General features: G+C 40.7%; 2 protein-coding genes across 2 annotated transcripts in view; one reads left to right on the top strand and one right to left on the bottom strand.

Moving 5' to 3' along the window:
- Positions 1 to 26,106, bottom strand: part of Nos (Nitric oxide synthase) — a 789,894-nt gene that overhangs the window by 293,545 nt on the left and 470,243 nt on the right. The gene's annotated exons all lie outside the window — the stretch shown is intronic.
- The window catches only part of LOC136879086 (cilia- and flagella-associated protein 299-like), a 52,538-nt gene continuing 37,035 nt past the window's right edge, over positions 10,604 to 26,106 (top strand). The window contains exons 1-2 of the mRNA XM_067152833.2: positions 10,604 to 10,755; positions 16,023 to 16,200. Of these exons, the coding sequence (XP_067008934.2) occupies positions 10,604 to 10,755; positions 16,023 to 16,200 (330 nt within the window). The remainder of the gene's footprint in view (positions 10,756 to 16,022; positions 16,201 to 26,106) is intronic.

Raw genomic sequence — 26,106 nt, 5'->3', positions numbered from 1 at the left:
TGCAGAATTCAACCAGCCAACTTCCTCTTTCGTTCTTTTGTCCCAATCCAAATTCTCCTATTGTATTACCTTCTCTTCCGTGGCCTACCACTGCATTCCAGTCTCCCATCACAATTAGATTCTCGTCACCTTTTACATATTTTTATTTCGAATGAATAGTTTTTGAGGTATTGATTCCGAAAAATGTTAATAAACAGATCGCCAAAAGACTAGACTGAAGATTGGGAGCGTTTTCATTTCGTAGACCAGACGGCCGTGTTCGAAGGCAAGACGTTCAGCTTCAAGTCAATGTAGTAATGTTTTAAAAATTCCTGAATATACGCAAGCGCAGGCACGGCAATAGGAGACACCTGGTTCGATTTTTCACTTGTACAGGGATTTTAATACTGGTCTGAGGGCTGTATGGTGATTCAGAGAGCCTTGTGAGGCCAAGGTAGTAGATGCAGACTCTGAGCCCGATCAAGAGAGCGAAAAAGAAATACAATATTCAATAAATTCCCAAGATCTTCGAAACCGTTTTAGAAAAGGCTAGGTAAACAATTTATAGGTAATCTGTCCGCTGGTCGACAGTCCTAAATGGAGATTACTGATGATTAAAGAAAAATTGGTTGGCGTCGGAAAGGTCATCCATCTGTAAAACTTGGTCAAGTCTACATATGCAAAAATATATCGCACCTTTCATCCCAACACAGTGTGGGGATTTATTTATTTTAGTGCTGGGAGTGTTTGAGAACAACTTCGGCTCACTTGATGGAGGTCGTTCAATTTGACGCTAATGAGTGAGATGCGCTTCTGTGTATGAGGTGATGGTGATAAGGAGGTAGGGACAGGGTAAAATCTGGTGTCGGCACACAGCCTACTCCTTTGAAATAACAGGAAGGAGTCTGCTCCAGGCTTAACGTCTCCATCCGACAGAGGATTCACCATCAACAGAGTTATATATCATGGAGACATGCAATATAGTGGTTAGAAATTGTATACCACCACCTCTCCTACTCTGCCGGCCATAATTCTAACGGTGAACATTTCTTTCACCAATGGGACTCGGACCACAAAACCACGTTGCCACCCCATATAGAATATAATAACGTTATTGTTTTTACATTCCACCAGCTACTATTTCAGTTTTTCGGAGACGCAGAAGAGCCGGCAGTTTGTCCTATAGAAGTTCTTTTATGTGGCAGTAAACCTACCGACACGAGGCTGACATATTTGAGCACCTTCAAATACCACCGGACTGAGCCAGGATCGAACCCGCCAACTTTGGCTCAGAAGGCCAGCACTCAACCGTCTGAGCCACTCAGCCCGCCACAGATCATAGGCTATAGACTTGATGCCTTAAAGATCATGGCCACCAGGTGGGCTAGGTGTGGGGAAAACGTGAGAGAGATAGAAATATAATAGATGACGATAATTAAAGGAACGCACCGATCAGTTCCACATATTTCCCGAGATATGTGCACCAATTAGAACCTCCGCGGCTCAGGCGGCAGCGCGCCGGCCTCTCATTGCTGGGGTACGTGGTTCAAATCCCGGTTACTCCATCTGAGATTTGTGCTGGACAAAACGGAGAGAGGACAGGTTTTCTCCGGGTATTCCTCTTCTTCCTGTCATCATGAAACAAGCATGTATAGGAAATAAGGTGCAAAGCATACAGAGTCCTGGAATTCATCCGCAGATCTCTACAGGGAGCCAGGAAGAAATTAGTTCTGACAGTCTGTTTGTCATTAGTTCGGCCAATACTGTTATACGGGCTTCCATCCTGGCACCCTACTACAGTGGAGAACATGACGAAACTAGAGAGAGTTCAACGCCGAGCAGAACGACTAATTACTCAACACGGTCATTTAAATACAGCCAGGTCACTGCCCTCCATAACATCCCTCTGTAAACAAATAGATATTGATTTCCTGAGAAAATCCCTCGCAGGTAACATTCATATAAACCCTGTCAACCGCTTACAGCTGAACTATCGTTCCGCTCAAAGAGGTCGAGGTGTGTCTCTTTTCCCTCCATTTGCAAGAACAGTATCATATCAAAGTGGCTTATTTAATAGTTCTGCTTGGCTGTGGAATGAACTCCCACCACAGATGAAAGAACTAGGGCCTACCTCCAGAGAAATTTTGTAAAGAGGTAAAAATGATGTATATATAATGAAAGCTTCTGTACATAATATAATTTTTCTACTGTGTGAATTTTCAGTATGAGTGAGAGGACGGATGAAAGTTTATGTGATCCCGAGTGAGTGAGACAGTACTGTATGTGGGTATGAGTGAGCCGGCCTAGCTAAAGTATATGCGGGGATTCGAGAGAGAGAGAGAGAGAGAGAGAGAGAGAGAGAGTGCGTGTGTGCGTGTGTGTGTGTGTGTGTGTGTGTGTGTGTGTGTGTGTGTGTGTGTGTGTGTGTGTGTCGAATTACTTGAATGTTGACCATGTCTTGTGAATAGTATGTAAATATGCCTGTAAATACGGTAACTGTATATAAGCACACTATCTAGAATGTAATTGTATATTTGAATATTGTAATTTTAAGTGGTGATGGAGGCACTTTCTTGTATGTGGGGCTATGCCCTTTCTCTATTTACCATCCATAAATTGTACCTACAATTAGTGGAAAATAAATAATAATAATAATAATAATGATAATAATAATAATAAATAATCATCCATTCTAGCAACACTCTCCAGTATGATTTCATTTCATCTGTCAGTCATGAATCATTGCCTCAGAGGAGTGCGACAGGCCTCGGCAGCCGGCACAATTCCTATCCTCGCCGCTAGATGGGGCTTCATTCATTCTATTCCTGACCCGGTCGAATGACTGGAAACAGGCTGTGCATTTACATTTTCATGTGCGTCAATGAAGTATTTTCTTTGTTAAAATGTGAGATATCGGAGATGTAAGCTCAAAGGACTGGATGAAGTTCTACTGTGCGACGACTATAAAGGTAAAGACAGAGTTACACGCAACTTGTATATACCCCACAAAAGAGGAGATATATTTGGTTCGCTTCATTAAGGAGCATTAAATCGCTGCTGCTCAACTTCCACGTGCCGCTACGAGTTCACAGCCTCCCTCCCCCAACAGCAAACACTTGTTGGATGCAGCTTAGCGGCGAGAGACGATCGTTATTCCCCTCAATGACCATAATAATCTGTCTTGCTCCTAACTTAATGTGCATCATTTCCTCAACGTGACTACAGGCTCCCTAACTGGCATTGCTTCACCTTTCTTGTGCGAGGGCTGCTCTATTCGATCTCACTTGGTCAACCCTTCTTCTCTTCCAAATTCGACAGTATTACTATTCCGAGCCCTTCATGCCCATTGTGCCACTTCCCTTCCTATTCCCGATACCCTATTTTTCGGAAGGATTGGAAATTCCCTATCCTATGATTAGTGTTAAGATGAAATAGGTATCTATATACTGTACTTTTAACATGGATATGTTTTTGGACTGGGGCATACCTGAAATTAGCGTTAACAATTTCCCGACACCATTGTAACCATGGCAACCAGTGTTCCTCTGTGTATACTAGGTGAGTAGCGACATCTTCTCACTGTGCACTTTCTTCCTGTAACTAAGAGCTTAAGAACAGCATGTGAGCCCCGTTCTACTCCTCAGTCCAGAATTAAAATCGCTGAACTGGCCGGAGAACGAACTGGGGCCTTGAAACAAGAGACAGGCACGCTACCTTTACAACACAGGTCTGACTAATAATAATAATAATAATAATAATAATAATAATAATAATAATAATAATAATAATAGTATTGATCTTGTAAATCTGCCCTACAATAGGCAAAAAGCAATTCAGTCCCTGAAAAAACTTCGTGAAATTTATTATAAAACTGGAATCCAGTTGATTTAGGATAAAGGATTGCGGTGTTCAAAGAAATTAAGCAGGAGCGCATCAATTCCACAGTTTTAGCCCTTCAGCCAAGGAACTCAATGTTGAAAACATCCTAGGGATATGAGTTGCGAATTTTGGGATAATAAAATATAATAAAGCATGAGAATAGGCTTAGATTCTTTATTTATTCCTAAAAATTACAATCCTTTTTTAATCATCGTTATTCGGTCAATTAGATTAGCAGTTTGTCTTTTTCCACCACTACGAAAGCTAATGTGAGTCAATGCATTGTTTCACTTTAGTACCACTACGAGCGCTAATGTGAGTCAATGCATTGTTTCACTTTAGCACCACCACGAGCGCTAATGTGAGTCAATGCATTGTTTCACTTTAGCACCACCACGAGCGCTAATGTGAGTCAATGCATTGTTTCACTTTAGCACCACTACGAGCGCTAATGTGAGTCAATGCAATGTTTCACTTTAGCACCACCACGAGCGCTAATGTGAGTTAATACAGAGTTTCACTTAAGCTCTTATAACTACATTCGGTGTGGACATTTTTCAGAAAATAAACAAAAAGCCTATGGGTATTGAAGCAAGGAACACATTACGGAAATAATTATGTAAATAAGTTAATCTGGCTACGATATAAATACAATAGAATACGAATAAAGAAACAAGCGATTTTAGGCTGTTTTTCCGAAACTGCATTTCGAAATTTGTTTTCTTTGATTATCTAAGACTCACAATTTGAACTATTTCCGGGCCTTTTACCTCTTCAACCTTCGGCACAGTTGAGGAAATTGCTTAATTTTAAGTTTTTCGTAGTGTGGGAACCTCTACTTTGTCTGCTACGAAATGTTTTCAACATTAAACACAATAATAATAATAATAATAATAATAATAATAATAATATTAATAATAATAATAATAATGTTATTTGATTTACGTCCCGCTAGCTACTTTTACGGTTTACGGAGACGCCGATGTTCCAGAATTTAGTCCCGCAGGAGTTCCTTTGCGTGCCAGTAAATCTACCGACACGAGGCTAACGTATTTGAGCACCTTCTTGTTCTTTTCTAAATGTTACAGTAATTATTTGTTAGCCCTCATTTCCCTGTCGAAATGGACCGCCCTATTCTCAATGAGATCGTCTTCTCACTACTTTTTTTTTTCTTTGCAATTTGCTTTTTTTTTTTTTCTTTTTTTTTTTTTTTGCTAGTTGCTTTACGTCGCACCGACACAGATAGGTCTTATGGCGACGATGGGACAGGGAAGGGCCAGGAGTGGGAAGGAAGCGGCCGTGGCCTTAATTAAGGTACAGCCCCAGCATTTGCCTGGTGTGAAAATGGGAAACCACGGAAAACCATTTTCAGGGCTGCCGACAGTGGGGTTCGAACCTACTATCTCCCGAATACTGGATACTGGCCGCACTTAAGCGACTGCAGCTATCGAGCTTGGTCTCACTACTTTGATGGATGTTATGAAGGATTGGTGTGCTCGTCGGTGTTCCCCTTGAAAGGAGAGCAACTTTCCCACCACCTCCATCGTAAACAGGTCATTATCGACATTCTGCAAATAGCACAAATAGTTCGCAGCAGTAAGCAGAATGGTTTAAAGGAGGGCGCTCTCCCCTAGTGACAGATATACCACGTACAGCTGAAGTGCGGAGAGGTCTCCAGAGCCCTTATGTCTAGAAGTGATTTGCAATAAATCGGGTCGCATTCTGCAAGAGGATGAGCCTACAATGATACAGTTTCTGAAATTGGTTCGGAAGGAAACAGGGTTGGCTTCTCAACGGGGTTGCTGTTTTGGACAACTCCAGCTATTTTCCCGAATTCGCAGTATCTTTACTAGAGTATTATTTTACAGTCTTCACTCACGACTGCCTTGAGTATTACGTCCGTAGGAGCATTCTGCTTTGCAAGCAAGTTACAAACCTACGGAAGACAGTTCCTGGTGGATTACGGTTTGTGCGGGAGCAGAGTGATTAGAGGCGTTCTTCTGAGAAAGTTTCGCCAAATTCCCTGACGTGGATAAAAACATAATTTCAGATGAAACTCAAAAGCATCGGGTTTGTTTCTATTTCAGGCAGGCTTTTATTCTAAGCACTGTGAACATTTTATTTATTCATCTTGTGCAGTGGATCCTCAGGTATTTTGAATTAAAACAACTTGGATAAATACGTCATAGTAATCAAGAACTTGTCTTCGGAACCAAAGTACTAAATCGTTGTCGCTCTGAAACTAGTCATTTTTATAAGCTGTCAAAAGATATCAGCACTCGTCATGTAACTATCTCCCTTGTTTCCTGACAGTTTATATATATGTTGCATTTCAATTTGAGCTGTTGATCGAAAATCGTTTCAAGTATTTTGCTACCGAGGTAGTGGCTGCGAAGTTTGTGTTACCTAGCTATCAGCTTGCATTCGGAAGATAGTGGGTTCGAGCCCCCTATCGGCAGCCCTGAAGGTATTTTTCCGTGGATTCCCATTTTCACTCCAGGAACATTTTGGGGATGTACCTTAATTAAAGCCACGGTCGATTCCTTTCCACTATTAGCCCTTTCCTATCCCGTCATTGCCATGAGATCTATCTGTAAAGTATGTTGCTGTTATACAGTGAATGTGCATGACATTTTTATTTCCATTTTGAGTTGAAATTATTTAGGAAGACGGATAGACTCTCCGTATGAACACGTGTGTTTTAGTTAGGTCCTCATGTACAAAAATTTTAGGCGTAAAGTGCATGCAAACTCCCTTTCGAAATTCATTTAGCACCACCACATTTACAATCGACCTGCCGCTACTAGTATGAAGAAAATTTTATGCAGGCTTACTCTAAACTAGTTATCAGAAAGTAACATTAAATAAATCCGTATATATAATAATTTTACGCGATTTATTTCGTAATTTATTTACCATACGCAAGCTGACGTAACCTCGGTAGATTGTGACAGTGTCTACTATTTCGTTGTATGGTCTTCGGAGGAGCAAGTTATCTTAGCTCCGGCCATGTGTGACGACACCGAGTTAGGACTCCGCTGCTCGTCGTGTAGCGAGACAATCAGGTACGAGCCAGGCGCGCCAGGCCAGTCCTCTCTGCCACCATTCCGTTATCTCATTGAGGCCACTCGATGTGGGAGGATGAACTAGAAGGTAAAATCAGCGCATTCGTAACCGAGAGGACCTAGAGACTTCCGTGAAGTATCTGGAGGAAACGCCTTGCCTATTTAAGGTGGGCAGGATGAGCTCAAGTGGTTCAGTAGTTCAGTTTGAATCGAGGATTCAGTGCAACTAGTGCAGTTCTGTCCTTGAAGTGAGTGTTCATTCTGTTTTGTCTGTCAACGAAGAGTTGAGTCTCTTGCGTCCAGCTGCTGTAAGTGAACGTGTGTGTATCTACAGCAGCGTGAGAGAGGTTGGCGAGGGACAGTGAACAAGGTCTGTTGTGAGTGTACGGACAGTATGAGACATACAGCATTTTGAAACTGTGTGGTGCACGGGTTTTGAACTACTGGCTATGATAGCGTACAGCGAAAATAACTGTGGAACTGATTTAGCATACAAGTGACGGTTGTGGAAGAGTGTGTAATGTGATTGTTTTAATTAATAAATGATAGAGTGAACAACCAGTGAGAGCAGAGACAGCGCGAACTGATGAAATGATGTTTACTGTGTAGTGTAAGTTGTGGTCCTGGTGTGTCTGTATACTGTGTAAGCAATTGCTAGTAGTTAATAAATCTTAAGGCTTACATTTTTTTTTGCTAGTTGTTTTACGTCGCGCCGATACAGATAGGTCTTATGGCGACGATGGGACATGGAAGGGCTAGGAGTGGGAAGGAAGCGGCCGTGGCCTTAATTAAGGTACAGCCCCAGCATTTGCCTGGTGTGAAAATGGGAAACCACGGAAAACCATCTTCAGGGCTGCCGACAGTGGGGTTCAAACCTACTATCTCCCGAATACTGGATACTGACCGCACTTAAGCGACTGCAGCTATCGAGCTCGGTGCTTAAAATTTAACGCTGCCATTGTTGTGTGTTTTATTTATCAACCCCGTCACGTTAAAATATGTTTACAAATGTTTAATGTGGTTACCACAAAGGAGTGAAACCGTCCCTGAGTATCACCATTACTCTATGCATTACTCATTACAACTGTAATCTTAAAATTTTCGATACTGTAGGCTGCGGAATGACCATACAAACTTGCTTACTTCATGCATTCGCCCATCTAACGACTTCCACAAAGAGGTCTGCTACAAGAGGGCCCCTCTGCCCATTCTCTAGGTGTGACACATAATATGTTTCCACGAATCAACCATATCATGCTTTGATGCTTGATGGCGGAGATTTCTGATACTCTGCTCTGAAACATCTTAATACAGTATTTTGTGATTGTGTTTTGTGGTGGCACAGAACACTGCACGCGGTCCGCACCACTGTACACCTCCAACCACAAGACACATAAGAAGAGTCCATGGAGGGAAATCTGCCGACTAGACTTAAAACTTGATGACATGGCGTGAGGTTTGATAAATATAGGAAGACATTTCAGACAGTAGTTTTGAAATCATCCAATAATACTTTCAGGTAAAAAATTTAGAATAACCCTGTACTTTCAGGAACGTATAAACTTCTATCACAAATATTGTAAAATATCCTCCTAGGTAAGAGTTCTTGAAACAGAAGAACTTCCTATTTTATTTTTATTTTATTTTTGCTATTTGCTTTACGTCGCACCGACACAGATAGGTCTTATAGCGACGATGGGACAGGAAAGGCCTACCAATGGATCAATGGGAAGGAAGGGGTCGTGGCCTTAATTAAGGTACAGTCCCAGAATTAGCCTGGTGTGAAAATGGGAAACCACGGAAAACCATCTTCAGGGCTGTCGACAGTGGGGTTCGAACCCGCTATCTCTCGGATGCGAGCTCACAGCTGCGCGTCCCTAAACGCACGCCAACTCGCTCGATCTCAGAAGAAATAATGGGCTAATGTATTGTAATATTGATCACCCATAAACAATGGATAACGCCATAAGGGTCCACAACTTGTTAATTGTTGTGATTCGAAGAGAACAAAGAACGAGTGTTTGCAGTGGTAATAAAATTTCTCTCCACATAAATGAAAAGCGAACTCTTACGTAGAGCACCATTCCAAGAAAAGTCATCTTCGTACAGTTCGTGTAGGTTCCTGGAGGAGTGGCAGGCAACAACTTCCACTATGGCTCTAAGGGAGGCTTTACGCCGGCCGCCGTCCCTTAGGAATTAACCAGGCACTCATTTTTCCTGCATGCTAAGTGAACCTCTGAGCCATGTGGCTTCCCACAAGTAGACATTTCCTGTCTTAAATTTTTCGAGGTCGTGGTGAGGAATGGAACCTAGCACGCCTTTGTCAACACGTCTAGACAGCAGCGTTCACAACGAATGTATTTATATAATATGGAAATTAACCGTGATTCACACATATGAGTTTCGATGATCTTGTATTATAAGCTTATGGTGCCATAAAGAAAGGGGGCGGAGGTTTTGAGAAGTACAGATAACTCTCCCTTTATAGTGAAGAGAAGAAATACTATAATTAATTGTAACTCTGTCTTCCCCTGTGGATCAAAGGTAGGTTGTCGTCCTCCGCATCACAAGATGGCGGGTTAAACCCCGGCAGATTGTAGGGAGAAAAGTCAATCACTACTGATTTTCATTTAGGGTTGTCGCCCAAGGGACAGATTTCCCTCCATTTAACTGTTTACCACGTCTTTTCTTAAATAGAAGTTGGAAATTTATTGAACACCTCCATTAGTAAATTAATCGAATCCCTAATTCCTTTCCCTATAAGCGAATATTTGCCTCACTTTGTAATCTTTCGTACCTTTACAAAACTGTACAGAAGCTTATTCGTCTACTAAGGTCATTCCAAGTCATTTCTCCGCTGATAACACGGAACATACCACTTCGTCGAGCAGCTCGTCTCCTTACTGCCAAGTCTTCCCACTCTTCAAAGTTTGCAACATTTTCGTGACACAAGTATTTTTATTGGAAATCAGCCAGAACAAATCGTGAAGGGGTGAAATACAAGTCCACTAGGCTCTTTATGTGGAACGATAAAAGGTGACGTTTCCCGGCGAAATTATTCAAAACTCAACAGAATTTAGCTTTCTCTGCCATCTGGTAGAATAAAAGACAAGGTCAAAACTGACACTCAAGCAGCCTAAAAGGTTTGCACATGGTTGCTGAGGCTGTACGATCATTTATTTAGCGCATGGCTTTTAACGCCCGGAAAGTCTGAGAACATGTTCTGCTCGCTTGATAGAGGTCTTTCTATTTGACTCCCATGAGTGACCTACGCGTCTGAGGTAGAGAGAAGGTATAACCCGGTGTAAGCACATAGCCTACTACTGTTGAATAACATCAAGGGTTCTGCTCAAGGGTTAACATCTCCATCTGACGGACGAATGATCCTCAACCATGTCATATTTCTTCACTCCATATAAATTCTACGAAGAGGTTTGGAATAAAACCCACGCTTGTGGCACGCAATCTAGTGGTTAGAAATTGTATATCACCACCTCTGCTACCCGGCAGGCAAACACTCCACCAATGGGATTCGAACTGGATAATCAAGATATCAGTCAGATCGAACAATCATGCTCACTAGGCGATGATATATTACATGCGACTGTCATTCCAAGCATAGAATCAATATTTGATAAATATATGTAACATCAAATCGTACTGACTTTGTTTTTTCCAGAATGGGCACGCTTACGTATCAGATTCAGGGAGACAAACGGCTTCTTCAGTTTGAAACGTACGAGGAATATCTGGATTCCCTGGTCACTCCCACCGACCTGTGCTACCTGCGCAGCACTTGTACGGCAAGGGCTATAGCGGAACTAGGATACAGGTGAATTATTTTAGACTTTTCACCTATTACTTAGCTGATATTCCATGGACACATCAGAGCAAAATTTATGTGTATTTTACAGGGAAGCATAAATGTTAGCTCTAATGCATTTGAGGAATTATACACATTTCGATAGAATTATGGTCTACCTAAGAGGAGTCATAAATGAAATATTGAGAATTTTGAGAAAAATCTAATTTTAAATTTAAACTAAAAAATCCCCCAGTTCTTCCTCTTTCAAATCCCCCTATCAGCTTTGTCCTAACGCCAATTCTAAAGCTCGAAATGTCGGATTTAAAGGGCACTGAAACAGCGTCATGCATAGAGCAAGCCTACGGCCCTTTTGTCACGCCGTCAGACAGTATGGGCTTCAAATATTTTTTGAACCACCAATTCAATAATCTCGCTGGAATATAATAATAATAATAATAATAATAATAATAATAATAATAATAATAATAATAATAATAATAATAATAATAATAATAATAATAATAATAATAATAATAATAAATTTTTGGCCCAGTTTGTATAGATGGAATATGGAGAAAAAATCATCGCAGGAGATATATTGTCATTCCGAAAAAAATTCTCACACTTTTAGAAAAAGACGATTGAAATTTTATGGACACATTATCAGAATGAACACTAACAGGCTAACTAAAATAATTCTCAACCTGCCCCTTTCGTCTAAAACCAAGAACAGCTGGCTTCGTGAAATTGAAACAGATCTCCAGGAAATCAACATCTCAGAAGACATTGTACAGGACAAATGTAAATTCAGAACCAAAATCGACAATCACCACTTTGAAGACAAACCCAACACCAGAGCTACTATAACTTGGACAGAAGAACGAAGGAAGAAGCTCAGCGAGAGAATGAAGAGATTTTGGGAGGAAAAGAAGGCCAACACATCAGCTAAGCAATTTCAACCGCGCTCCTGAGTAGGGCATAACGATGTAAAAAATAATAATGTTATTTGCTTTACCTCCCACTAACTACTTTTACGGTTTTAGGAGACACCGAGGTGCCGGAATTTAGTCCCGCAGGAGTTCTTTTACGTACGGGTTAATCTACCGACACGACGCTGTCGTATTTGAGCACCTTGAAATACCACCGGACTGAGCCAGGATCGAACATCTTAAGCTGGGGTCAGAAGGCCAGTGCCTGACCCGTCTCACCCACTCAGCCCGATATCTCGCTGGAATATACAGTATTTACATTGAAGTAGGCCTAGGCTGTGCATAAGAGGAGACAGAGTTCTGGGGGAGTAACTTACAGTCCAGGGCAGTTTTAATGTAAGTACTGTATATTTCTTAAAACTTTCAATTGCATTTTTTTAGCTTGAAATATTATCAACTCCTTGCCACGTATAAACTGCTCCTCGTGTGAAAGTTCTTATCAAATTCACCTGAAATTTTTAGATAATGTTTCAATATATACATACATACATACATTATCATTATAGACTGTTATGCCTTTCAGCGTTCAGTCTGCAAGCCTCTGACAATTTACTAAACGTCGCCACAATCCTCGATTTGCAACTATTGTTGTGGCCCCATTTAGTTCTAAACCTCTTATCTTTAAATCGTTAGAAACCGAGTCTAACCATCGTCGTCTTGGTCTCCCTCTTCTTCTCTTACCCTCCATAATAGAGTCCATTATTCTCCTAGGTAACCTATCCTCCTCCATTCGCCTCACATGACCCCACCACCGAAGCCGGTTTATGCGTACAGCTTCATCCATCGAGTTCATTCCTAAATTAGCCTTATCTCCTCATTCCTAGTACCCTCCTGCCATTGTTCCCACCTGTTTGTACCAACAATCATTCTTGCTACTTTCATGTCTGTTACTTCTAACTTATGAATAAGATATCCTGAGTCCACCCAGCTTTCGCTCCCGTAAAACAAAGTTGGTCTGAAAACAGACCGATGTAAAGATAGTTTCGTCTGGGAGCTGACTTCCTTCTTACAGAATATTGCTGATCGCAACAAGAATTAAAATTAGTTTTACATTTTTATTAACAGTTGAATGCTACCTTCATATTTTTGTTCTCAAAATAGCACCAAACTACAGTTTTTCCTATTTTACGAATAATGAAAAAGTGAAAAAACTTATATCACCAATAGTTTATATCTGCCTGCGAAACCCAGATTTATTATTAAGCCTATAAGTATTTTAGATAAGTCTGTCAAATTATAGCCCCAAAATAATTAAAACTGTGCCGCAAGGAGAATTTTACATGCAGCACATCAAAAATAAGCATATTGTCGCTGCCGGGACAAAACCTCCTATGTGAAATAATTTTAGCTTAGAACTTTGGCTGGTAAGGTTCTGTCATCTAAGGTGTAATATCGTGTGCATATTGTCAAGGCATTCTCGCTCTTCACAATGTATGTGCTGCGGGTCAGTATATCTCCAAACATATTATCACATAGGAGGTTTTGTCCCGGCAACGACGATATGCAACAAATTATCACTGTATGGTGCTGTTTCGCGCTAATATTTGCTCGTGTTTTAAATTTGGTTGTGATAAGTCGTAAATGGTGGAAGTTACAAATTTCAGTCATGTCTCTCCTTAAAGTGAAACTGTATTTAGAACTAATAATTACAACGTGGATTTGGACAGTAGTAGGATAGAGTAAATTCACCGAAACGCGTAACAAGTATACTACCCCGCTGAATGGTTCTGCTGTGAGGTCTGCATAAACATTAGATGCAAGGAGTGTTAGAACCCCTATAATTTATGTTATTCTCGCTACATTACGGAAGAGTGGCCTAGGCGACTCTTTCTACTAGCCAAATGTGTTTGTATTCTAACATACTACTGGCTAAATATCCAAGCTGTACTGATAATAACTAATTATACTAGACATGGCAAAAATGCAATAAATAAGTTATTAACCAAAAGTTATTAAAATTTAAAATGATATGTTAGAACTGCACACGAGTTAAACTGCGAGTAGAGAAGCATTCCACATATCTTTCAATTTATCCTTGATTCGAAAAGAAACTCTAGACGGAAATCATTAACCACGACAGAACTCCTTAAAAGTAGTCTAAGAAATGGAGGATGTTTTAGACCTGAAGATAGCTAGCCAGGGTTCCCCACTGTTACATCAAACAAATGCTGGGGTTGCACCTAAACTAAGGCCACGGTATCTTCCTGATCTCGTCATTCGCTTTATGCATGGGAGTGGATTATTCAAACACATACAACTTTCAAATGTTCTGCTTCTCAGAGAACTTACGTTACCTCTCGATGTGTTTGTATCCATTTCGGCTTAATAAAATACATACTTAATTTTCAAAATTATTTGTGGAATAAATGATTTAATATGATTTTCAATTTTGTTTCCATTGTATTTCTTCAGCTTCCTCAAACATAAATCACCACCACCACCACAACCACCAATCCTAGCTCCCCCCCCCCCCCCATGAACGTCACCGAAATCCTGAGCGTGTTCATGCGATTTTAAACCACTAGCCACAATAAACAGCTAGAGTAAGGATTTAACACACCTTTTTGCTACTTTTTCTAAGCTAAGAAATAACAAAGCTGTGTCCATAAGTTTATTAACGAGTCATCAACATCAGTTAACAAGTATTTGACATGAAATATTACACCTTTTTCATGAGTATCAGATGACGGAATACAGCTGGTAAAACACCTGGAGTATGACATGTGTTCTATACATATATTATGTAACCTGAGGGTTGCATCTGACATGTGACCACTTCTTTTTCTGTCAGCAACAGAACAAATATTTATTGATATAGCTTGCAATATCAACCTACTACAATACACAAAACAAAACATGTGAATGATGATGATGATGATGGCAATAATAAAGAAACAAATAAAGAAAAGGGCAGAAAGATGGAACAAGCCTATAGATTAGATCAGAATAGATACAAGAAGAAACGATGTCTTATAGGGCAAACATTAGACAGTATACCACAGTTTTCAAACCAGAGGGACTCCACACCTCAGAATGTCTGATACTGAACGAGAAAGGTGAAATGGAAGAGAAAGAAAGACAGAAAATCTTGAGAAAATTCTTATGACTGAACAAAAATGATGGCACATCGATAAAAAAGAGAAACGGACATTTACAGATGATCACAAACCCCATATGTAAGAGGAGACTGAAGTTTTATGGGCATTTCACAAAAATGAACGAGAGTCGGCTAACAAAGAAAATCTTTAACTACATCAACAAGATGAAAACAACAACAAAATGGGCAGAAGAAACAAGGAAGGACATGGAGGAAGTTGGCATCAATAATAAATCGAAGAGGAACTATGATTGATATATTCAAGAGTTTCCAGGAAAAGCAAAATCAAAAGGTGAAGAACATCTGGCCAGATGAACCATAGCGAAATGATTATGTTCTGGGGGAAGAAGAAAGGACTAACCAAACCAATCGTCTCCCGTGGCCCAAAGAAGGCGAAATTCGATGAAAGAATATTATCAATTCCTCCCCTATAATTTGCTTCTCCCAGAGGTATTTCAGCCTAGGAGAGTGACCACCTGTTTGAGACTCATATTAGGCTCCTCGCCTAAGCTCTCTTGGTCAAATCTTGTTTTTTCGGGATCCCAGCGGTGTTGGGTTTGCGAGTAAAGGTAGTCCATCATTTACACATCCTTCGTGGCCCTTCCCTTTCTCTTACCAATACAAATGTTTTTGTAACGTTCATCGGCCCCAGCACGGTCCCAAAACTTTACACGTATCCTAGGTCAAAATTTGTATACCTGTTTGGGACGTAAGTCTGCTCACATTGTGATTCGTACAGCAGGAATATTCAGCCTTGGGAAGCCACAACCCGCTCTACACCAGCCATAACAGGTGTCCTTGCCCTGGAATGGCTAGGAGTTAAGCCGGCAACTTGTCCCTCCTCAGCGTTAAGGGGCCATGCATACTTCCCAGGCGTTCTAAATGGCGAAATGAATGGACTTCTGTCCTCGCCAGATAAATATGCTACAACTGGGACTAGTATCTGCTACTAATAAATAAATAAATAAATAAATAAATAAATAAATGAGAATAATAGTAGAATCAAGGAAAGGAGCACTGTTCATGTCTACACCACTGGTTAGAGGTATTTTGACAACCGGTTTGGGGTCACATTCACCAATTGTTCTGCACTAGCTAAATAGAGAATAAGAGACATTTCAGTGCCAGTAAATCAAGGCGTGAAGTAATGGGTAGCTAAAGAATGAGAGGCATCTAGAAGCTAAATAATTATGGGATTTTTGGTGAAGGAACTCTGGCGAGACGTTGTCGAGAGAACAGTTCATCAAGCGGCGGAATGATGTGGTGGAAGCTCTCAGTCCAAACAACGCACTGAACAGGCCGTGCAGCAAGAACATACAGATAGACGATCCCCTGCTGCAAGAACTGGGCATGAGGGAGAGGGCCAACCGTGTCGGTCTGCTGGCTGTAAGTAGCCATTACAACATTGTCTGTATGTAATGAAAATTATTAATTTGTTTGATTAAACAGCCTTTCCATGTCATGGGAAGACCGTGGTTTCCACCCCTCCACGGACCTTCATGGTTTGAACGGCGGTGACTTTGCTTTCCTGTTCAGGTGTTATGACTTACAATAAATGTATTTTCTTTAGATAATAATAATAATAATAATAATAATAATAATAATAATAATAATAATAATAATAATAATAATAGCAAATGGTGAGTGATCTCCGAGGAGGCATGGTGCAGGTATTTCCAGTTCACACCGTGTAGGCGACCTGCGTATTTGTGAGGATGGGACATGGAAATTAACCAAAAAAGTTAAAATCTCTGACCCGGCCGAGAACCGAACTTAGGACCCCACCGGGCAAAGGCCAGTGCACTAAGCCTTTATCTAGGGAACCGGAAATAATAATAACAATAATAACAATAAATTGAATAAAATTGAAATGGCTTATCATCTGACTAAAAATATCTATGACAAAATACCTATATCTATGATTGCAAAAATCAAACACTATTGCAATGTAATTCGGCCAGAGACTCCATATGCAACGGAATATCTCGCCATGAACAAAAAAGGCATGATGTAGAAATTGGAGGCTAAGTAAAGGAAGATTTTGAGTAAAATCTTAGGCCCAGTCAAAGACAATGGTGAGTTTAGGAGACAGCACAACCAGGAGTTGTACTCGCATGTGAACAAAATAACCGACGAGATGCGGAAACCAACCGCATTTTCACATTCGTCCAAGAGAAAAAGGCAAAGGGGGCATGATTCAGTGAGGTACAGAAAGATCTGCAGGAGATTGGGATCTCATCTGAATATATCCAGGAGCGTGACTCACTTAAGATAAAACTCCAAGAGCATCAGAGTTTCCAATCAAAGCCGAAGCTGGAAACGCATGGACGAAAGAGCGAAAGGCGCAACACTGCCTACGAATGAAGGAATACTGGACCGACATTAAAGCTCAAAGGAAACAGTTGAAATGATGTGGTCCATAGTTGGCCGAGTGAGTTGGCAGTGCGGTTAGGGGCGCGCATTGTGACCTTGCATTCGGGAGATAGTGGGTTCAAACCTCGCTGTCGGCAGCCCTGAACATAGCTTTCCGTGATTTCCCATGTTCATACCAGGCAAATGCTGGGGACGCACCTTAATTAAGGCCACGGCCGATTTCTTCCCAATCCTCCCTTTTTCCTGTCCCATCGTGGCCAAAACACCTATCTGTGTCGTTGCGACGTAAAGTAATTTGTAAATAATATTACTGTAATTAATGGCGTGTGGTCTCAGGGGGGGCCCAGTGCTGGTGTTTGCAGCTGGGTAGGCGACCTCCACATCTGTGAGGATGGGGCCCTATCTGTGATTAATTTTAATGATGAAGACGCCATACACTCCCAGCTTCCGAGGCATCAGAATTAACCAATGAAGGTCAAATCCCAGACCCGGTCGGGAATCGAACCTGGGACCCCGTGGTCCAATGGCCGGCACACTAACCATTTGGACATGGAACCGGATATAAATATAATAATAATAATAATAATAATAATAATAATAATAATAATAATAATAATAATAATAATAATAATGCCCACCTCTGTGGTGTAGTGATTAGTGTGATTAGCTGCCACCCCTGGAGGCCCGTGTTCGATTTTAGGCTCTACCACGAAATTTGAAAAGCCTCAACCATCCTCGAAGTGATTTTCCGTGGTTTCCCATTTCTTATCCAGACAAATGCTGGGATAATGGCGTGTGATCTCCGGAGGGGCCTGGTGCAGGTCTTTTGATTTCACGCCTATAAGCAACTACGCGTTGTGATGAGGACGAGATGATGACGACGGCACAATCACCCAGTCCCCGTGCCAGGGGAATTAACCATTTATGGTTCAAATTCATGACCCAACCGGGAATCGAACCCGGGACACCTGTGAACAAAAGTCAGCACGCTAACCATTTAACCACGGAGCCGGACAAATGCTGGGATTGTACCAATCTTAAGGCTACTTCCGCTTCCTTGTCTATCCTTTCCAATCTTCCCATTCCCCTACAAGGCCCCTGTTCAGCATAGCGGGTGAGGTCGTCTGGGCGAGGTACTGGTCCTCTCCCAGTTGTATCCCTCCGTCCCAAAAGTCTCACGCTCCAGGACACTGCCCTTGACGTGGTAGAGGCGAGATCCCTCGCTGAGTTCCAGGGAACAACCAACCCTGGAGGGTAAACGAAAATAATAATAATAATAATGGATTTACGTCCCATTAAATAATTTTAGGATTGTTGGAAACCCAGATGTGTCGTTATCGATTTTCGATTGCCATTACTTTCAGTAAATGATTAGCTGGCTGATCTAAGAGGTAGTTGTTAAGACAGTTACAAGGCACAACGGACCTGAAATAAATAACATTTATATCATAATAAACCTACAATCAAATTTTGGTTCTCGTAAGATAACCATAGGTAAGCAACATTGGGCGTGGCCAATACTAGGACGGCTGAACTTTTCAGAACAGTGTATGCTGTTCGCTCAGGTTCCTTTCGGCATTCCTCTTCTGTAGGGAGTGCGTGTCTGTTTACTTCCTACTTGGATACAGTATATTCGATCCCAGGCTCATCCACCTAATTACTATTTTAATTCTTAAGTGAGTATTGGAACGGTTTAGATGACAGGTCCAAGTTAATAGATATTATCCCGTCCCAATTCAATAATTTTTTAAGTTGCTCACCAACCTTGTACCAACAGCCGTAGCCGTGTTGAAACACCGGATCCCGTGAGATCTCCGAAGTTAAGCAACATTGGGCGTGGTCAGGAGTTGGATGGGTTGCCACGCGCTGTTGGTTGGGGGTAAGGGAATGGAGGAGCGGAAAGGAACTGGCCACCCTACCGCACGTAAACTCCGGCTCAGGAACACCTCTGCGGAGGTTCGGACCTGCCTTCGGGCAGAATAACCCTTACCTACCAACCTTGTGTCGGTAGATTTACAAGCATGAAAAGAAACTCCTGAAGGACAACCTTTAGACACCTCGCCATAAAAGTAATCAGCGGGATGAAGGAAAAACATTCTTTCCTTTTTTTTTAAATCTAGTGTATTCGCTTGGTTGGGCCGAGCCTACACAAGTAGGTAATTCTTGTGTGAATAATTTTGTTAACACGGTTTTCATTACTTTTTGACTAAGCACCATACTTAGTTAATAATACGTTCCTTTGCGTCATTTCAATAAACGAAGTCTGATATAATAAAACAATAATATTCTGGGAATTCTAGCAGCATTTCTATAGCTTTTGTAAGGACGTTAGCGATAACGGCTGGTGTGTTGTTTTTAAGAGGTCTGGGGGCTGTGAATGGGGTACATCGAGTGACAGCTTCCTGTAGGATTCAATGAATAGCAAACAACCAGACCGCTGGCCACTGTCACTACCACTAAGTTTCAGATAAAACCATTCAGTGGACATAGCAACAGAAACTACATGTCTTGTCCTCACGATAGAAATTCTCGCAAGGAGAATATAAGACAGACAAAATAGCTGTTGACCTCATTAGTTTCTTTAATAAGAAATGAGATAAGTTACACAACATCCTACTTGCTCCCTTGGAATGGCGTCAATTCGTATTTTAGTTTACAGGTAGTACACCACTTTTTTTTTTTGCTAGTTGTTTTACGTCGCACCGACACAGATAGGTCTTACGGCGACGATGGGACAGGAAAGGGCTAGGAGTGGGAAGGAAGCGGCCGTGGCCTTAATTAAGGTACAGCCCCAGCATTTGCCTGGTGTGAAAATGGGAAACCACGGAAAACCATTTTCAGGGCTGCCGACAGTGGGGTTCGAACCTACTATCTCCCGAATACTGGATACTGGCCGCACTTAAGCGACTGCAGCTATCGAGCTCGGTACACCACCTTTTAAGCACACCACCGTGTAGAGTTTAGTTGCTTAAAAATATAATGAGCGCATGGTAGTATATTCCTCCTCCTTAATATTTTTATCAGACTTAATTTGCTGAAAGGCATATCAGTCTATAATGATAATGTATGTATGTTAATTTTACAAAACTTAAATTTTTTAGAATTTGTTTTGCGTCACACCGACACCGATATGTCTTATGGGGACAATGGGATAGAAAGGGCTAGACGTGGGAAAGAAGCGGCCGTGGCCTTAATTAAGGTACAGCCTCAGCATTTGCCTGGTGTGAGAATGGGAAACAACGGAAAGCCATGTTCAGGGTTGACGACAGTGGGGTTCGAACCACTATCTTCCGGATGAAAGATCACAGCTTAGCACCCCTAAACGCATGGCCAACTCGCTCTGTAACTTAACTAGTAACTAATGTCTTTTGAGATAAAAAGGATCTGATACCGGTTACGATTTCTGACCTAGAAGTTCCACCTTGCACACTTTCCGGTAGTAACTTATTACTTACCTCGACGATTCATTTAGAATCTTATTTTTCCCCATTTTGAAACTAAAAAGTGAGTATTTCTATCTGCACCAAATATATAAAGTAGGTCTGGGAATAAAGAATGTCCGAGTTGTGCAAAAATTCACAAGTGGGGACCTCTTCACAGCAATTACTAGCAATTAATCTCAAGCAACGGATAGATCAATACCTTCGAGAAGTCTATTGTACATTTACTATCGACGGGAACTTTTAATTTGTACTTCTCTGCTATTTATGTGGGCCGTGCCAGCGAGATAAAGGTGGTTAATGAGACTATATCTTGAAGGGGAGCACACGACATAAATTTACCGCCTCAACTTTAAATGGCAATAAAACTTTAATCGAGTTCTTCACCCTTCTACATTATAGACGCTTCAGCAGTTTATGAAATCACTCATTAGCTTTCATGGCGTATAACAACCAGCACTAACACTTTGCTCATAAATGCTCCTTGCTCTACATACAACCCAAGTAACTACAGTAGTGCTACGGACTCCCGTGCAGCCATTCCTTAGTCCGTTCGAGGGATCACAGCTGAAGAGAAATGTTATGCAAACATTCTTTTACAGGACAAACTTTAATCTCGTCAGTCCGTGATATACATATCCTTCCTGGTCTTTTTTATAGTTATCTGGGGTTGACACTTTACGTGGATTGATCTCAGTTTTACGGCCCGATGCCCTTCCTAACACCAGCCCTACGTGGAGGGATGTGTTCATTATTGTGTGTGCTTGGTAGTGCTGTGTATTGTAAGTAAATCGAGACGTGTATTACGAAGAACACAAGCACCCAGCCCCCAAGCTAGATAAATTAACCAGACCAGCTTATGCCCCGAAACTGCCAGAAGTCGAACATTATTCCTATGGGATAACCCTGTATAATGATTGTAGTAATCCTCTAGTGTCACCTTCTTATATATATGTTTATGTACTCATCTAAGCTGCTGTTATTATTTCTTTCTATCTTAAATCTGTTTATCCTCCAGGGTTGGCTTTCCCTCGGACTCAGCGAGGAATCCCACCTCTATCGTCTCAAGGGCAGTGTTCTGGAGCGTAACACTTTGGATCGGGGATACAACTGAGTTGGAGGATCAGTACCTCGCCCAGGCGGCCTCACATGCTATGCCGAACAGGGGCCTTGTCGGAGGATGGGAAAATTGGAAGGGATAGGCAAGGAAGAGGAAAGGAAGTGGCCGTGATCATAAGTTAGGTACCATCGCGGCATTCGCCTGGAGGAGAAGTGGTAAACCACTTCGAGGATGGCTGAGGAGGGGATCGAACCGCCTTCTACTCATTTGACCTCCAGAGGCTGAGTGGACCCCGTTCCAGTCATCGTACCACTTATTCAAATTTCGTGGCAGAGCCGGGAATGGAACCACGGCCTCCAGGGGGTGGCAGCTAATCACACTAACCACAGAGGCGGACGCTGCTGTTATTACTTGTTCATACTATCACAAGCTCTCAATTACGCAATATAAACAATATTGTACATATATGCACATGATTTGATAGAATCTGAGGATATTCTTGTAGAACGAGAAATGTCATTCTTTGTTTAATAATGTGTATTTATTTACAGGTATATTATACTGTTAGTGTTTTCGATAGACTGAAAAGCTTTAGAATTAAAAGTAAGTCGATACTGGAAAATATGGTTTTCTTAATAGAGATGGCTGAAAAATAACGTAGCAGTTACTCTGTAACAGTTACATGTCTATCACTGTTACAAATATAACGAGGACAAAATCAACAGATTATCGAGTAAAGACATCAGAATAACGTACTAGTGAAAACAGTAACTGGGAAGTGGGAACTGTCACTGGTAGCAGCTTACTGACACAGTATGTGACCTTCAGAGTTCAGATAGTACGGAGGTCTTCCAAGTGAGAGCACTTTCGTAGGAGATTGTTTTAAGTCAAATACACTATAGTGTATATTGTACCCTGCTGCTGCTGCTGTCATCTGGTAACTAAAGTGTTAACTGTTATGAGATATTCAACTTCTCACGGGTAATCGTTGACTCAGACATCGCGCAGGGATACCTACATTATAACATTATTATAAGTTTCACCCGTATAATTTTTTTCTTGTACGATAAATAAATTAGTATGCTAACTTTCCATATTGATATTATAGATGTTATATTGTAGGTAACATTACTTCAATTTACTTAATCGATCCTCTTGTACCGGTTTGTGTCGAGGTTTGGCAGACAGATCATCATGCTCTCTTGTCTTCTATCCTTGATCGGGGCATTGTCAAACTCACTCCTCTAGATTTCAGAAAAGACGCTATGTGGTCTTCACATTTCATCCGTTGTCTGCCTCTCGTTAACTTTATAGCAAATATAATAATAATAATAATAATAATAATAATAATAATAATAATAATAATAATAATAATAATAATATTATATTATATTATATTATAATATATTATAATATATAATATATAATATATATATAATATATATATATATAATATATAATATATTATAATATTATATTATTATTATTATTATTATTATTATTATTATTATTATTATTTTGTGTGGCTATTTCTAGCCGAGTGCAGCCCTTGTAAGGCAGACCCTCCGATGAGGGTGGGCGGCATCTGCCATGTGTAGGTAACTGCGTGTTATTGTGGTGGAGGATAGTGTTATGTGTGGTGTGTGAGTTGCAGGGATGTTGGGGACAGCACAAACACCCAGCCCCCGGGCCATTGGAATTAACCAATGAAGGTTAAAATCCCCGACCCGGCCGTGAATCGAACCCGGGACCCTCTGAACCGGAGGCCAGTACGCTGATCATTCAGCCAACGAGTCGGACTATAGCAAATAGGAATGCGTATTTTACTGCGCCGACTTTCAGCAGTGTAGTGATGCGTGCGCGCATGTGCGAGTGAATGAACAGGACTTCGCAATACAGCTTTAACGAGACAAGCTTGAAGCCGTGACCAATAAAAGGTGAGTAACGTTGGACGTTATTTTTAACTGTTACTTTTCACAGTTACTTTATTGAAGTACTGACAGATGTACCAGTTACACAAAAACAACCGTTTGTCACACCTTTAGAGATGGGTAGTTCGTGAACGAGCAGTTCAAATTGACCTAGTCACTAAAGTGAACTATTGAACTAGGTCACAATTATATTTGGCAGCAGTTCGAAATGAACTAAAGTTCCTGCCGACTGCTCGTTCTCTCGAACGTAAATAACAAACGAACGATATTCCACGTTGCGACTGCAGTGCCTAATAGCGGCTGAATGTCGGGACTTGGTCTACAGGAGAATAACAGATGGTACAATTCTGTATTACATCTTATTTTGTATATGGCGTCTACAACTACAGCCTGACAAGAGGAAATAAAGGCAGAATCCACAAATTATGTTTGCTACATGCACAGAAACTCATATTTTCTAAAGACTTGCAATACATGTGGATGCTCTGCAGTCGTTACATTCCGTGAGTTGAGACCTATACGAACTGTAAAGAAACAGTTCGTAAAGAACTATTTTGTCTGCAGTTTAGGTCGTTCATTCCGTGAGTTGAGACATAATCGAACTGTAAAGATACAGTTCGTAAATAACTTCTTTGCAGTTCAGGTCTTTCGCTTCTGTATAGAAAACGAACTGTAATGACAATTCGTAAAGAACTATTTTGTTTGCAGTTTAGGTCGGTCAACCTGTTTCCTAAATAATTTATTTTGGCTCATAAAATAAAATAATGCAGTACAATTAACATGCGGATAGGTTTCCATAAAATCAAACAGTAGGCCTATGCTTATTTAAATACTTGGAAAGGTATATTAAGCTCACTTTGTAAGAGTTTTTAAAAATTACATACCGTACAGAAAATATTTACAAAATTAAGCCTAAGTATTAAAAATATGACTAAATTTATGATAAACAAGAAATAAGAATATGCCGGCATGGTTGTTAGGAAAAAACATCTTATGTGCATTGAAAACCATCGATGTGTATTGTGAAATAACAATTATGTATTTAGACCTAATCAGTGATTTCGTGTTAAATGTTAGCTGCTGTATATATAAAGATACACAGTCGAACAAATTGTATAAATGACACGGCATAAGCCTATAATTATCATGTCTATATATACATGCGCATGAGCGAAGTTGGAGGAAATGGAGATGTGAACTAAACGAACTAGTTTTTCGAACTGTTCCTGGCAGTAAACTAGTTCACATTGACCTGATCGCAAGAAAGAACTACTTTTCCCATCACTACACACCTTTACTTCTTAACAAAGGACCTTCATTTCTGAACAGTGCCAAGGGTAACTTTGCGCAGAATGCATTAATAGCTGTCTTAAGAATGTGGTTCTTAGTAAGCAAGTTTTGGAAAAAAATCTGACTACTTCGCATATTAAAAATATATTGAAATTCACTGCCCTACGGTTTTCTCTTCATACCAGGCGACGGACTGCGTTTACAAAACTCTGGGGGTCTTCATGTGATTGTGTGAAAGTGAATTTACTTTTTCTATTTTAGAAACACGCGCCTTTATTTTATGAAAGCCTACACGAACTGTAGCAGACAGGAGCTTGTAATCACTGCGCACTTCACCCTACGATGCTGCCATCTTGTTGAGTAGCAACTACTTCTTGTGGGAGCTCAATCTCATCTCCGTAATCACTCTAATAAAACGAACATGTTGCTTCCGAGAGAATCAGAACTACAGTTAGTGCAATTTCTCTGAGTCACATCACTGTTTATTCATTTTCCATTCGCCCCACAATTTCGACTCAAACTGTCGAAGCGTTGATATATTTAGATATTCTTACAATTTTAGAGTAAAACTAAACTTATGATGTTAATGATCATCTGAATAATATTGTGAAGAAACCTCGTGATTATCATGTCATTAGGGCCCGGTTGTATAAAGACATCTGACTGGAGATCAATTAAGTACTTAGTTCTGAAAATGAACTGAGGTTATGACTTCATCGCGTTGTATAAAACTGAACTCGGTTTACACATGTGTAGTTCAAATGTAATCGGAGTTCAAAAAAGTGGACGTGGCAACAACGCAAAACAAATGAAATACGAAATAGCTCGGCCCTTTGTATAATACATAAATGGCGGGATTGACCTGGCCGTGACTGTAAACAAATGAAATACGAAACTGCCGTGACTGTCGAAGCAGGAGAAGAAGAAGAAATATTGAAATCTCGCGAAGTAAACATGGAAGGAAATTCAAGGAGCGTTCTGCGAATTTCACACCGAAATAAAAGGACGATCTGGTGGATATTGTACTATCGAGCTACAAACATATAATAGAAAATAAAAGAACCGATATGGTGACATCAAAGTTGAACGAGAAAGCCGTTGACTTGTCAATTTAAAGAAATCTCCAACAACCAATTGAAAACTTCTTGTAGCATAAAACATACACATGGGTGACAGGGGATAATTTGTTTGAGTAGGT

Source organism: Anabrus simplex, chromosome 8, assembly GCF_040414725.1.
Source record: "Anabrus simplex isolate iqAnaSimp1 chromosome 8, ASM4041472v1, whole genome shotgun sequence".
In the NCBI taxonomy this organism is placed as follows: Eukaryota; Metazoa; Arthropoda; class Insecta; order Orthoptera; family Tettigoniidae; genus Anabrus; species Anabrus simplex.
This window is presented reverse-complemented; position numbering and strand designations above follow the sequence as displayed.